At 42.9% G+C, this 14,804-nt stretch overlaps 1 protein-coding gene across 1 annotated transcript in view; it reads right to left on the reverse strand.

Annotated features, from left to right (window-relative positions):
* JARID2 (jumonji and AT-rich interaction domain containing 2) overlaps positions 1 to 9,553 on the reverse strand; it is a 242,420-nt gene extending 232,867 nt beyond the window's left edge. The window contains exon 1 of the mRNA XM_034429207.3: positions 7,967 to 9,553. Within this exon, the coding sequence (XP_034285098.1) occupies positions 7,967 to 8,011 (45 nt within the window). The 5' untranslated portion in view covers positions 8,012 to 9,553. The remainder of the gene's footprint in view (positions 1 to 7,966) is intronic.
* Positions 9,554 to 14,804: the final 5,251 nt, after the last annotated feature.

Below are 14,804 nucleotides of genomic sequence, written 5' to 3' on the forward strand. Positions count from 1 at the left end.
AGAATACCATTCTCAAGGCTCCAGACAAAAAATTAAGTTCATGTTTGCACTTCTGATTACTTAAAAAAACAGAATGGGGAAACACTCTATCTTTGTAAAGTAGAAGATGTAAGGTAAGTTTATTTTTAATCAGATGTTTAGATGTTTAAATTTCAGTAAAAGCAGTAGGATTTACTTCCAAATAAGCATGCTTAAGTATGAGCTGCACATCTTTAAATACATTTTAAAAGCCTACATTATGTTAGAATGCCTGCAAGGTTTATTGAAATTCTATCTATTTTATTTATAGTCAACCTTCAGTGTCAGATCACAGCCTATCCAGTCCTACAATCTGTTTTTCATATACATTTTTAACATACAGGATGCACATAGTAACTAAAGTAATAATAAGCAGAGGAAAATCATAATAGAAATGTATAGAAAAATCAAGTTTGGGAATTTTTAAATCTAAGAAATCTAATCTATATGATCTAAAATGCTTTGGAAGAAAGAAATGTTTTCATTTATACTCAGAAGATCCTGACTTAAAATCCAGTATATTTGGGAAATATAACCAAAGGCCAATACACTGGGACATAGCATCTTCACCTGCCAACCTGGAGACATTTCTTGCTCTTTGAGAATTTCCAAAGTAGTGAGCCATTTCATAAATCCATTAGTTTGGCATGCTTGCAATTTCAACTCTCCATGCAAAATTAATGATTTTGTCATTGTTAACATCCACAAAGTACAGCACCTTATCAAATTGCCATGCTGCAGGAGTACATAGTCAGTGTGGACCACACCATTACTTGAGAATAGCTTTTTCCCATCTAGCACCCTTAGAAAACTCTAATTTGGACGTTTGCTTGAACCTGTATGGATATGAAAGTCAATAAAGATTGAAGCCCTACCTTTCATTCTCTAATTTCCATGTGTCAGACTCTCTAGGTCAGGGGTGTCAAACTTGCATTGTCACATTGTCATCACATGACATTTTGCGACTTTTTCCCGCTTCACTAAACCGGGTGTGACCCGCGGGCCGCGAGTTTGACAGCCCTGCTCTAGGTAGATCAAATCCTGAAATCAATTCCAACACAAGGCTAAAACTCCTTTTGTTGAGATTGGCTACAATAACAGAACCTTACAACTGATTGTGCTGTACCTTCCCCTCCCTCTTATGGCTCAGTGAATTAGGGAGGTATCTTTATGAGCCTCTTATTTGGCTGATCTGGACTTCAGTCCCTTTTGCCCAAGCACCAACTTCTGCATATCTCTATCAAAGTCATCTTCCATACTCTCCACAATATGTCAGGACATATAAAGAACCATTATGCTTGCTTTTGCTTGAAGATAAGCACAGCTTTCTTTCCCCGTTATGCAACACTAATAAACCAGGATGCAATGATTTGATCTATAGCAATTAAATTTGCGATGTGACTTTAGTCAGCTTAGCCAACCTCACAGGATTAATGTTGTGGGAAAAGCAGCAAAAATGCTTTATGCGGCACGTGGATCTCCTATATGGAAAACAGGCTAGGAATATAACAAATAAATAAATGAAAGAAACTAAATCCATGAGATAAAACAATATATATATAGGCTAGCTCAGGGATCTGCAACCTTAAATACTCAAAGAGCCATTTGGACCTGTTTCCCACAGAAAACATCGGGAACCACAAAACCTGGATGGGTGTGGCCAACTCAAGATCACTCACTTCCACCAATCACATGACCCACCCCTCAGCCACACATACCCAGCCGGTCATTAGGGCAGAGAACCAGTTGTTAAAAAACACCGGGAACCACAAAATCCTTTTGACATATCTCTCTCTCCCCTCCCTCTCTTCCCCCCTCCCTCTCTCTCTATATCTCTCTATGTCTCTCTCTCTCCTCCTCTCTTTGTATCTTTCTGTCTCTGCCCTGGCCACTTCTCCATCCCCTGCCATCACTCTTACCTTCTCAGGCCAGGCGAGGAGTGATTGGGAGGGGAGGGCAAGGGGCGGGATCAGCCAGTGGTGGGATCACCTGACAGGGAGCCACAGCAGAGGGCCCAAAGAGCCGCATGCAGCTCCGGAGCCGCAGGTTGCTGACCCCTGGGCTAGCTTTTAAATTTTAGGTATATAAAATTCTGAACAGCTCTTAAAAAAATTTGGTCAAGTTCTTGGTCAAACTAATGGCTGTTTTTGTCCTACTCATGATGTCACTGTCACAATTTATGGACCTGGCTGTGTGTGACAATGCTTGCCCTTGCATTATAGATTATTTTCAGATAACTAAAGGCCAGGAACTATTAGCTTTCCCAGAGTTTCATAAGAAAATCATGAAATCAAGTTAAAATTTTCCCATTTCTAAAGTCTCTCGGGTGGTACACTAGTTTCTCTATTGGAACCACACTGTATGACAGAGCTGGTTAAGAAAAAAACACACCCCAGCATTTTTCACTTCTTTGTAATATTCTCTACCAGAACTGCAAAGGTAGTAGTTTCTTATCCATGAGCTGAGAAAAGGAACACTTGAGAATTAAGTCATCTCTGAAAAGTATTTCTCATGCATCCATGCAACTAAGGTTGCATCAGAGATGCATAAGAAATAGCAGCAATTTCAAAGGCTTCAATTACTCTCCTGAGCAAAGTCACAACTTCACCAGGATGTGATACAAATGGAGGGCCATGCTCCCTTGAGAAAATCAGAAATCCCAAACAGAGATGCACCACCAGCCTAAATGCAATTAGCCCTTCAAGCTTCCCAACAGACAAGAGTGACATGCAGTTGCTGCCAGCACTAATCGGCAGACCCTGACATAAATCCCTATCCATTCCTCACCAGATTTTTTTCCCGCACCAACAAAACATCAATGCCACAAGCCATTTCCTATGCCACATACAGAAACATATAAAAAGCATGTGATTATTTAGAGGACTAAATGAACTCATGAACCTTTTCTGATCCTTGCAATCCATAATTCAATTGCTATCCACATTAACTGTGATCTGGGGACAAGGTTAGATTAAAAATAGTCAGGATGATAGGATATTCATACTCATGAATTTATTGTCCTCCGATAGCAATTTGCCATCTTCCACACTAATTGTTTCCTTCAACAGAATTGGGAGCTGAAACCTATGTTAAACTGAACGGTCGATGTTTATGTAACATTGTCCTTCACACATAAAAATGTAAAACTCAGTGATTTGGGAATCCTTTTAGTTCTGGTTCATGAAACACACTTCCAAAAACTGCCAAACTGCTCCTGGAACACCCTCATTTAAAGGAGGTTCAGCATGGTCCAGAGGCAGAAATATGGAGTTCCTAAGAACATTGTTTTTCTTAAATCTCTGAATTCTATATAACTCTAGTGAGATATAAAAAAAGAGATTGATATTTCAAATTCATCTAAACTATATTCCATTGAGCATGGTAGGTAATACTTTAAGTACCGTTAGTGGTGCAAAAATTCTTTTTGAAGATTTACAAAACTCTTTGGAGAATATTAAAACTCATCAAATTTTGGATATCTGATTGAATATATACAGTATATCCGGTTACTGAAAACGTAACTGGAAATTATCATGGAATTATGAAAAAGTGCAATCCATGTTTTACTATTGCAGAAATATAAGTTCTGGACAATTTCATTAGAAAAAAAAATGGTGACTATTACTAATCTTCCCTTTATTAGAGGGTTCCCCTTAGGCGTCAATTAAATATTGATTAACTACTGTACTTTTCAAATAATTGTTTAGCATATCAAATATGGCTATTTAAACTTGTCATTCAATCCATCAGATATGTTTTATGAAGTTCCTGAAATTATTTCATTTTTATGAGTATATTCTTTGACTAGTACAGAGTTTAATCCCATTTTATCCTCAATATTATGAAAGAGACTGAGTTAAGGAGGGAAAGTGTAATTACTGCAAGACCACTTAAAAAAGGTAGACTTTTTTAGCCAAATCATCTAATACGATCCTTAAGAAATGTATGCACGCAACTTTTGATTTGTATTGGGAAAGTTATAGCAATTCCCAGAAAACTGTGGATCAATGAAATAGTTATATCCCAGAGCCTCAGTTCCTTAAGAGGGAGAGCTGCTGAATTTTAGCCTCCAGACATAGCTTCCAAGAACCCTTAAGGGGAAAAAAATTAATGTAATTATATAAATGTGAATTGTGATAAAGTGAACATGGTTACATAATTAGTTCGTCTCCCTACCCCACCCCAGATTTTATTCCACAATATATAAAATAAGATTGACCACACTTAAGCAAATAGCTCAGATGCCAACCCAAACAAACCCATTCTATTCAGCCAAAGATTAAATGACTAAAGAATATAGCCTAGCTCCATCAAAAATATATTCCAAAACAACTTATGGGGCCACATGACAAACTTTTTAATTAGGAAAAAAAAAAGAATGTTTGTAAACATGTTAATGCCCAAGTTATGTTAGTGGAGGCTTTCTGATAGTTGAATTATATGTTAATCAAATTTCCTCCTCAAGGAAGTTTCAGTGGGGGAGAATATTTACTACTATATGATATTCAAAGATCACATTTGAATAAAGAGATCTTTCCCCCAAGTATTATTATTTCAGTTATCCCACCCTATTACAAAACATAGGAGCAGCTTACATCAATGTTTATTAAGATATATAAAACATCACACAAACTCTATGCAATTCTATAAATCAATGTAATTCCCAACTATTTAGAACAAGACCACTATTTGTGCCTGTGGTAATAACTACAATTTCATTTAAAATGCATACTAACATTAAAAACAGTAATTATGTAACAACTTTCAAATGTCTCTGGATGAGTTGTGCCACTCTCCGCATAGCTGTGCTTTCCAATTTCTGCATCAGCAGGAAATATGAGTTTTCATTTGATAAAACAATTTAAGTATATTCTAGCATCATCTCCCAACATTATTAGTCCCCAATATATCATATTTCCAGTTTCAAACCTATACTTGATCTCAACTTCACAGTATAAAGTACAATCCAACCAGCAACAAAAGCAATACATTAATTCTACAAACATTAATTTTCCCCATCACTAAATTCTTCCAGAGAGAGTAACCAGATGACTGCATATGCTCAATTTGCAAACTGGTTACACAAGAATATTATGACATTTTATAGGCAGGGTTGCAATCTAGTTTACATATAAGTCCAATCATATGTGGACAATATGTTCTCTGAGTACTTTTGACATCAAATTCCTCAGCCACTCCTTCTTGATGAAAAAAAGTACTCTTAACAAAAACACTTTTATCTTTTGACTCAAAAGAGCAATTTTCAGGGCAATTGTGGTCTTGTAATTTTGAACAAAATATTAAGCATTTGTGAAAAGATGGAATCAGAAGAAAACAGATTACCGAGGAGGAAGCCTTCAATTGAGGCCAAAGCCATGCAAGAAAAGAGAACATATGGTAATTAACAGGTGTGGCCATCCTTGGGATCCAAATATACCTCATTAAACTTCAGACAATACATTTAACTACTATTAAAATGTATTACAAATTTCTCTTCTTTGTGGCTTCATTTGTGACATAATATCCCATGTATTTATCATGCGGCATCAGATGTGTGTCAACTCTTTGCAATTACTAGGCGAACCTTATTTCTCTAATCAGGATGTTCTGTTCTCCTTTTAGCCTAGTGAACTATGCAAACCCATCCCAAATGTTCCATTGTGCTACACATACACATTCAAAAAAAGCCCACAGTTAAATTGAGTGGATCATATAACCCCTACTGCAGGGCACCAGGGGAAAAAATAAAGAAAAAGACAAGCTCGTTTTAAAGTACCAGAGCACACTTTATATGCAAGGGCACGGGGAAATGTGTCGACTATGTCTTTGCAAACCAACTGGGGCATACAGAAAAGCAATCATCTTTCTTCCTTCAGGAAAAAAGTTCCTTTCATGGTGAAGGTGTCTGCAAAAGAGGACGCAGTTTAACCTGAGCAGGTCATCCAGCCAGAAGGGCACCACTATTCTCTCGTGGGAAGGCGAAGGCGCCAAGGGGTGGAAGGAAGCACACCAGAGCTATGCAAATACTTGCTACACCTGTCCGCCTAGTTAGCTAGAGGCCTAATCGGTACCATGCTGCACCGCCGCTTCCTTTTTTCAAACAGGTAGCCCCTTTCACAACCCGTTTCTCATACACACACACACACACACACACACACACAGAGTACCCAGTCTACACGACCCGCCTCGGAGTGTGACGTCACAGAAGAGTGGGCGGAGATTTGGAACTTGAGACTAAGAATTCCATCGCGACCAGCCAGGCCCTTCCCTTTGTGACGTCAGAAGATCAACAAAAACTTGGCCCCGACTAAATGGCCTGGAACCAAGGAACTCGCGTTGACATTCCGCTTTAACCTGTTGCTGGCGCTGTGTGGTGGATGCATTAAACCACCACACGTAGTTTAGTTGCAAAGCGGCAGGAGGGTCCAAAATAAGCAGCCATACTTGCGATCGCCAGTCACTGCAATGGCAGAAACAGGCCATCTATTCTTATCCCTTCTCGCAACCTGCCCCCTCCCCGCCTATTATTATTTTTTCAACTTGACGAACTTGTACGAACACCGAAGACGTCATTTTACTCCTCCAGCAGAGATTCGGAGTCACGAAAGAAGAGTGACCCCCCCTTCTGATTTTTTTTCCCTTCAGTAAACTGCGTGAGCAGAGTTGCATTGTTCACTCGTGCAGACCTAGAATAGCTTAAGACAGGTTTTTGGCGTGTGTGTGAGTGTGAGTGTGTGTGTGTATTTTAACGCTCCAGATTCCCCACCCCCTTTCTGCTTTGTTTCAGTACACGGGAAACATGCGCAGCCAGCATGTTTAATAGATTTTCTACATAAACACTTCTCTTGACAAAATACTTTCAAGTACCGTACTTTGGAATCTCAATTCCTCTGCAATGCGGTCCTATTTTTAATTCAGACTGTGATGGAAAAAAGCTTGAAATTCCCTTTTATTAGCTGGCCTCTCTCCCAAATTCGTTTCAAAACTGCTAAAAATAGTTCATTATGACTTTATGAAGTGTTTATTGAAAACAAAGAGGAAGGGTTTAGAAAATGATCCATCCCCATTCCTAACACACAAGAGGCCTCACAAGAGAATACAACTTTGTGTCAGTTGTAACAGTTTCGTTTAACACCTGCCTATTTTTATTCAATATTCCGAGTCTTTAAAAAAAATGTCTACAGTATATTAGTTTAATCTACTCTGTTGCTACAAACTTGGTTAATTTGCCATCCCAATCAAATAGTACATGGAGCAAAGGAGAAACTCAACATCGTAACAATTTCTGTCCGGTTGTAAGATCATACGTTTTTGATTTTTAATATACCATTTTTACTATTAAAGGTGTTTCCCTAGAAGCATAAAAATCAGTCAAAAAGCAGAGCCATTTTTGCTACCAACATCACAAATGCTACCAGGCCTTGCAAGTACATTTCTGGTAAAAATGATGCCCAATTGGTTTGGTTTCTACTGCAAACCCAGTAAAGCAAACGATCATACAGGCTAGTTGATAGATTAAACATTAAACTCGCTGAAACTAAACATTAAATTTCAAGTTTACCCTAACGTGGTATAGGTAAGATGCCACCTCAAACCCCTACATAGGTTACAACAATGTGATTATTTGCATACAAAGTGAAATCTGCTTGAAAAAGCAGTTTAGCTGCATTATCAATAGCACCCCCCAGCCCCGGGTCTTTCATCTTTTAAAACTCGATTATGACTGTGTAATTTGAGATCAATACATTTATTCACTTGAGGTATCGCGACCCGAATCTGATTTCTAAACCAGCTTTTTTCAAATAAAAGAGCTTTTGAATTTCACGTCCATTCCCAACGAATGGAATAACCAACATTTCTAGGCATTCTTTAAAGCCATCGTTAACTTGACATTCACGGACATTTCCAGAAACCGAAAAGACAAATGGTATACGGTACAACCACTTACATATTTCTTTTGAATTATATTCCTCTTGGGTCTTTCTTTGCTCATTCTGATATCCGGATTCTGATTGCAAATGGGGACAATTGCTTCATGAATTAATAGCCGCAACCAATTTTGAGGGGGGGATCCTTTTTTGTTTGTTTGTTTGTTTCTTGTTTATAGTGGTTTCTTGTAATCCGATTTTCTTCGCACACAATGCAATTCTCCGTGCAATAAATCCAAAATAGGTTGGGTTGCGAGGTCAAACAGAAGAAAAAAGCCAAATCCAAAGCAAACCACCAAAAAAAAAATCACTTTAGAGAAACATTCATAATGGAAATTTTACACCCTATACACAAAACGACACCCTTGTTGTCCCCCCTTTTCTCTTTTTCAAGCCACCAAAGCGATCTGTAGGCCTGTAGTGTCCGAGATGTAGTTTACATCTTGAAAAAGATGGGAGAAAGGATTAAAAGGGCAATTTTTTTTGTAATGTTGGAAGTCACGTTTCAAGTGCTGCAGCAGACAACTCGAGCAGCAGCGAAGGCTGCACACATTGATTGTACGAGTCGCCTCTTCTTCAGTTCCCACACACACACATATACCGAGACAAACACAGAGACAACTAATCAAGGCGGCTTTCCAGCAGCAACTTTAAGTGGCCCAATTCCTTAAAAATATTATGTTATGAAGAGAGACAGGCAGGCAAACAGACAAACCGGGAAGGGGGGGGGAGGAAAGGGGGTAAAGAAGGACTTAGGGCTTAGCCTCAATTCTTAACGTGATACCAGCCGCAAAAAAAAAAGGAGAGAGATCACTCTCTATGCATCTCCGCAGCTACAACCCAAAGGATCCCGGTGCAGCTGCAGTTTAAGGAACCCAGGGCAGCCTTAATCTCCTTTCGCCCCGGCACACGCACTCCTGGTGGCTGCCCCAGCCGGAGGCACCAAGTCCAGCTCCCGGAGCCCAGCGAGGAATCCTGGCGAAAGAATTTGAGGACAATCCCTGCGTCCACGACACGCTCTGTCGCCAGCTCTTCTCCTTTCTGTGTCTGCAAAGCTCTTTAATTGTCCTCCCTTGCCCTCCCCCCCTTGCCTGGCGAGCAAACGCAGCTTCGTCCGGCTACATCTCCCGCTATCTTTGAGGGCAAAAGGCGGCCGAGCGAGCGAGTGAGCTACCCTGCGATTCAACCTCGCATGCAGCAGGAAGAAGAGAAAGGAGCAGCTTCGCACCGTGCTTAGAATCGTCCTTGCTCTCTGGGAAAGTTGCAGCCAGCCTTTAGACAAAATGGCTTACAATGAAACTACAGATCCCAAGCTGCACAAGGCGCGCAGCTGCATCAGCGACGCTCTGATTGGATGCCGGGATTGTCCTCGAGGCACCTTTCTTCCACCTGCCCCGCCCCTTGGGGGGGTTTTTGCCATCCTGGGCTTCAGCGGAGGCGACTTTTTGCGCCAGCCTTGTCAGCGCGTTCGCTCCGCGGTGAGCGTTCGTGCATTTGCGGCAGCAGCAACAGCAGCAGCGGTGGCTCATAGCTTCGGTGGGGGAGAGAGAGTGCGGGAGAGAGGAGTCGGGCCGAGTTTTGTGCCTCTCTCTCCGTTGCCTACCGCTGTTTATGTGCGATTCAGGAAAACAGGATCCTCTTTGGCGAAAAAAAAAAGGGGGGGGGCTGGAGGGGCTCGCCAGCAGAGCGGAGCCTCGCGTTTAAAGCAAGACATTTGCAGGAGATGGGGTTGACTTTACCTGTGGCTGTGGAAAGAGGCGGGGGTCCTCATTGGCCTGGATGGTGGGTTAGGGAGATCTTTCTATTATCGCTGAATGGAAAAGGGGAAAAAACCAAGGGTAAAAATGGTGCGGGTGGCCAATGGAAGAGATCTCCCCGTTTAATCTGATTATTATGAGGAGAGAGCAAGGAGGAAGATTCCACCAGGGCTGGATGCGCTTCCAATTGAGACGGAACCGTAGTGGGAAATTTGTAATCTGAATATACATGTTGTTATTGACTCGGGACTAAACTCTGCCTCCTCCCTCCTAGCCAAGGGCACTTACTCTCAAGTAGGAGCTCCTGGGATCAAGCGTATAATTGGAGCCGAAGAGACGCAGTTGAAGGAAATGGCTTGGAGAGAAAACCGATTGTAAGAGAAGATCAGGACAGGAAAGGAAAGGAGCGTCTCTTAGATTTGGGCTTTTTCCTTTGAAAAGCACAAATTCGTTAATTTTGTAACAATGACGATAGCATCTATAGAAAAAATAATGTAGATAAATTATAAAGTGGGCAGAAAATAGTTCTTGCTGGTTGCTAAGCAGTCCTGCTCTGCTTTCCAGCCAGTGTCACCTCAGGACAGTGAGCCTGGTTTGTTGAAAACTTGCTGAACATGTCTCCAAGGTATTTTAAGGTCATTTCCCTCCCCCTTGTCCTTTCTCTAATACTGGAGGGAAAAAACGGCTGCACCAGATTACTTTTAGCCTGTATATAGCACCAGCCAGACTGGTGGGAAAGGGCATATTATAATGACGTTACTTACATGTAACTCCTCTTAAGCATTTTCTCTGTTATACTGCCAGATTTAACATGTTGCATAATAGCAGACTCTGATTAAAAATAAACAAATAGCAGGGTTCTTGAAAGCAAAGATATTTTAATACATGCAACAGAATTTAGTGAGGAAATAATTATAGTCTCTTCCTTTTTTTCCCCAACAGTGGTAAATTCTATCTTTGTGCACCAGTTAATTTTTATTTATAGGTCATGTTCAGTTAAATCCTGTGTCCCAGTTCTTTCCCTCCGGTCAATAAAGTAAACCAATTGTTTAAATCTCTGGTTGAATTTAATGGGACTTAATACAAGAACATTTTGGAAGAGTTACATCATACCATTAAAACAGCTACAGCCTGTTAAATATGTAATTAATTTATTTTTAAAGAAATAAATCAAGAGTGAGGGAACTGCTGGCCCTACAAATGTTGATGAACTGTAATCCAGCATCTCCAAGCATCATAGTCAATGGTGACAGATGCTAAGAAGTGTAATTCAGATCTCTATCCCTGAAAAAATGTTGAAAACCAAGTATTAAATCTTTCAAGTAAATGAATGTAGCCAAGAGAAATAACAGCCCTGGTGAGTGTAAATCCAAGATATTGGGTGTGTTCAATTCTTCAGAGAACTGAGCTTCAAGGATTATACATGGTCTTTCCATATATTTTCCATGAAAGTTAACTTATGTTTGAGGGACAGAAAAGCAGTGATACTGATTTTTATAAATCATAATCTGAAAGTTATACTAAAACATATACATGTTTAAAGTATCCTTATAAATATTAATCAGAATAGAGCTGGAAGGAACCCTGGAGGTTTTCTAGTCCAACCCTTGCTCAAGCAGGAGACCCTACACCATTTCAGACAAGTGGCTGTCCAGTCTCTTCTTAGAAACCTCCAGTGATGAAGCGCACTTCTGAAGGCAAGTTGTTCCACTGGTTAATTATCCTCATTGTTAGGAAGTTTGCTTCTCTCCTTGATTAGTCTCCATTCATTGTTTCTTGTTCCCATCCATTGTTTCTCAATTAGCTGCAAAGGCTACAAAAATAGAAAACTAACCAAGGTAACTGAAAACCCTTTGTGGGGAGATCTTGATTTGGAGTCTATAAAGAAAGAGCCAAGCGAACTTTTGTAGGGATAGAATTCCTCTACTTTAGTTGTACAACAAAAATGGTCTTGCCCTGTATCACTAGACTTCAGACAGAGGGCAGGCACCAACTGGGACTTCAAAGGGAGATCTTATCACATGGTTAATTCATAGAAAAACAGGCATTCCTTAAGGCATTAAAGGCCTTGACTAGTTGAGGGTTGAGCTTGGATTACTTAAGGATTTTAAGAGCTGTCCATATTGGCAAAAGAAAGTCTCCTTCGATGCTGCTGATTTAAAGAACAAATCCATACAAGCCTTCTTTTCAACAGTATGATGGTTTATCTTTTTCCAGAATGTTTCTTTTGATTTCACTTCCAGGCTTAGTTTTCACTCCTGGTATTTCTTGACGGTCGTCAATCCAAGTACTAACGAGTCTGATCCTTCTTACCTTTTTGAGATGAGCTTGGTGCTGCCACATACAGATAGCACTCAATTTACAACAGTTCGTTTAGTGACTGTTCGAAGTTACAACAGCACTGAAAAATGTGACCGTTTTTCATACCTACGATCTTTGCAGCATCCCCATGATCATGTGATTAAAATTCAGATGCTTGGCAACTGGTTCATATTTATCCCCAGGGTTACATGATTATCTTTTGTGACTGGATTTACTTAATAAGCGGGTTATTAACTTAACTGCAGTGGTTCACTTAGCAACTGTGGCAAGAAAAGTTGTAAAATGGGGCAAAACTCACTTAAAAATTTCTCACTTAACAACATAAAATTTTGGCTCCATTGTGGTCATAAATTGGGGACTACCTGTAGTCACGTTCAGTGCAGGGGTGAAATGCTCCCGGTTTGGAGTGGATTGGGCGATCCAGTAGCGATCGTTGCTGTTGGTTCGGCAATCCGGTAGCAATAGTGGAATGAAGCTCCGCCCACCCGCCCAGGTGTCATTACTTCCTTATTTTAACCAGGAAGTAATGTGGGTTTTTTTACCTTTTGCACATGTGCAGAAGGTCTGCCAGTGAAGAAGCGATATGAGAGGCGCGGAAGCTGCCAGTGGGGATAGGGCCAGGGCCAGGGCCAGCCGCGCCACTGCAGAGCCCGTGGTACTTTCCCTTCGGTCTGGGCAGCGGCGCTTATCTGGCCAGGCCAGTGCAGGTAGCCCTTCATTTTGCCGAAGACCAGGTCGCCGCATTTGTAGTTATGTGGCCAGCCAGAGTGGGACATGGCACGGGCAGAGAGGCCAATGCAGCCCCCACCAAGGCTGCCCTGGCCGGCGATTGCTGCACCTCCCCAGCAACAGGCGTGCTGGGGCCGCCTTGCCCACCACCTCTGTGCGCTTGGAGCTTTGGCTTCTGCCCTGAAACTAAAGTGAACAGTGGTGGAGGGAGGGCCCTTCTAAGCACAGCACATGGAGGTGGTGGGCAAGGCTGGGGAGGCACGGTGATCGCTCAGCCAGGGCAGCCTTGCCCTTCGCTTTCTTCCTTCTTCCACCGCAAAATGAAAGCGAATGGTGGCAGTGTTTTGGGAGGGCACTGCATGTGCAGCACTGTCCGGGACATCAGCTTGCCCTCCTGGAGCACTGCTGTAGTGGTGGCACCCCTCTCAGCCTCTGCATCTCCACCAAGGGCCGCCCACCGTTAGCCTTACCAACGTGCTGGCTCTGTTGGAATGATGGGCATGCTGAACACCAAGAGCCTTGGGGGCGCAGCAGACTAAAGTGCTGTTAAGTAGCACCAGCTGCCTGCAATTACTGCAAATTCAAATTTCACCAGGCTCAAGGTTGACTCAGCCTTCCATCCTTTCGAGGTAGGTAAAATGAGGACCCGGATTGTGGGGGCAATAAGCTGACTTTGTATAAAAAAGAACACCGCTTAGGGGGGGCCGAAAGCCCTACTAAGCAGGTATATACAAAAGTATGAAGGCTATTGCTTAACGCATTGTAAGCCGCCCTGAGTCTCCGGAGAAGGGCAGCATATAAATTGAACCAATAAATAAATCAATAAATAAATATGCTGGTGGAGGATCTAGAAGGTAAGGCCAACGCTGACAGTGGGGGAAGGGGAGAGGGAGACCTGCTTCACTCGGCTCCTCAGAGAAACATGGCGAGGTGCGCTCACCTTTTGGGTCTGGCATGCTCGGCTTCCGCGCAGTCTTTGGGCAACTGCCGCCCACTTGCCTTCCCTGCTGCCTGCATCCAGCCCATGACGGGGGACGCACCACTTCCAGGCTGGGCTGCCCGCCCACCCAGAGCACTTTCTTCCTTCTCCCACAGCAGCCACTGGAGCCGAGACTGGTGCTCTGCTGGGGTGTGATTGGGCAGCCCTGGGAGGGTGGGCAGATGTAAGGCCGATGCTAGCGGTCGGGAAGGGAGACCCACTGCGCTCGGCTGAAGAAGAGCTGCCTTGAGGGAACATGGTGAGGCTCGCTCACCTTTTGGACCTGGCGCGCTCAGCTTTCACGGGGCCTTTGGGCGACTGCCATCCGCTTGCCTTCCCCTCCACCTCGGGTCCCACTGCCTGCATCCAGCCAGGGGGACGCGCCTGGCATGCCCCACCCCGTTACTCCCCCCCGACTCTAACCCCCAGCCATGCAACCGGCGCACAGCTCCAGCTGCATCTCATCCCAGGCTAGCAAGCCTTAATTAATCCTGTGCTGCCTGGGCTATCAAGTCCTGATTACTCCTGGGCAAGCTCTGAATAATTCTGGGCAGCCTGGGCCTGGCGGTGATGTTGCTCTGGATGTTGCTTGGGGCCTCTGCGCAGATGTGGAAGTGGCCGGTACCGACCCAAGCGCCTGCTGTTTCCTCTCTGAGAGGCGGTAGTGGGCCGGCAGCGACTAGGAGATCTGAGGTCGCGACAACTGTCCCGGAAGCAGCGAGCAGGAGAGGGAGCCACCAGCGAGCGACAGGATGCAGGGCTAGCAAGTGGAGGCAGGGTGAGGCTTCCTGGGCAGCTGGAATGTGGGATGGTTGGCTTCGTCAGCTGCTGTCCCTGCCAGAATGATAGCCCTGGCACAGTGGGGCTGACGAGAGAGAAGAAAGAAAGAGGAAGGAAGGGAGAGAGAGAGAAGAAAGAGTGACATGAGTGATGTCATGTTGGCTCTGTCCACCCAGTCACACAACCACCAAGCCACACCCACAGAAATTTTTTAGATTTCACCTCTGGTTCAATGGGTTCACAACCCAATTGATATAGATACATAGCAACCATTCAGTCTGCTGTTATCCA

This window comes from Pantherophis guttatus, chromosome 3 (genome assembly GCF_059756535.1).
Source record: "Pantherophis guttatus breed Tessera chromosome 3, ASM5975653v1, whole genome shotgun sequence".
NCBI classification, from domain to species: domain Eukaryota; kingdom Metazoa; phylum Chordata; class Lepidosauria; order Squamata; family Colubridae; genus Pantherophis; species Pantherophis guttatus.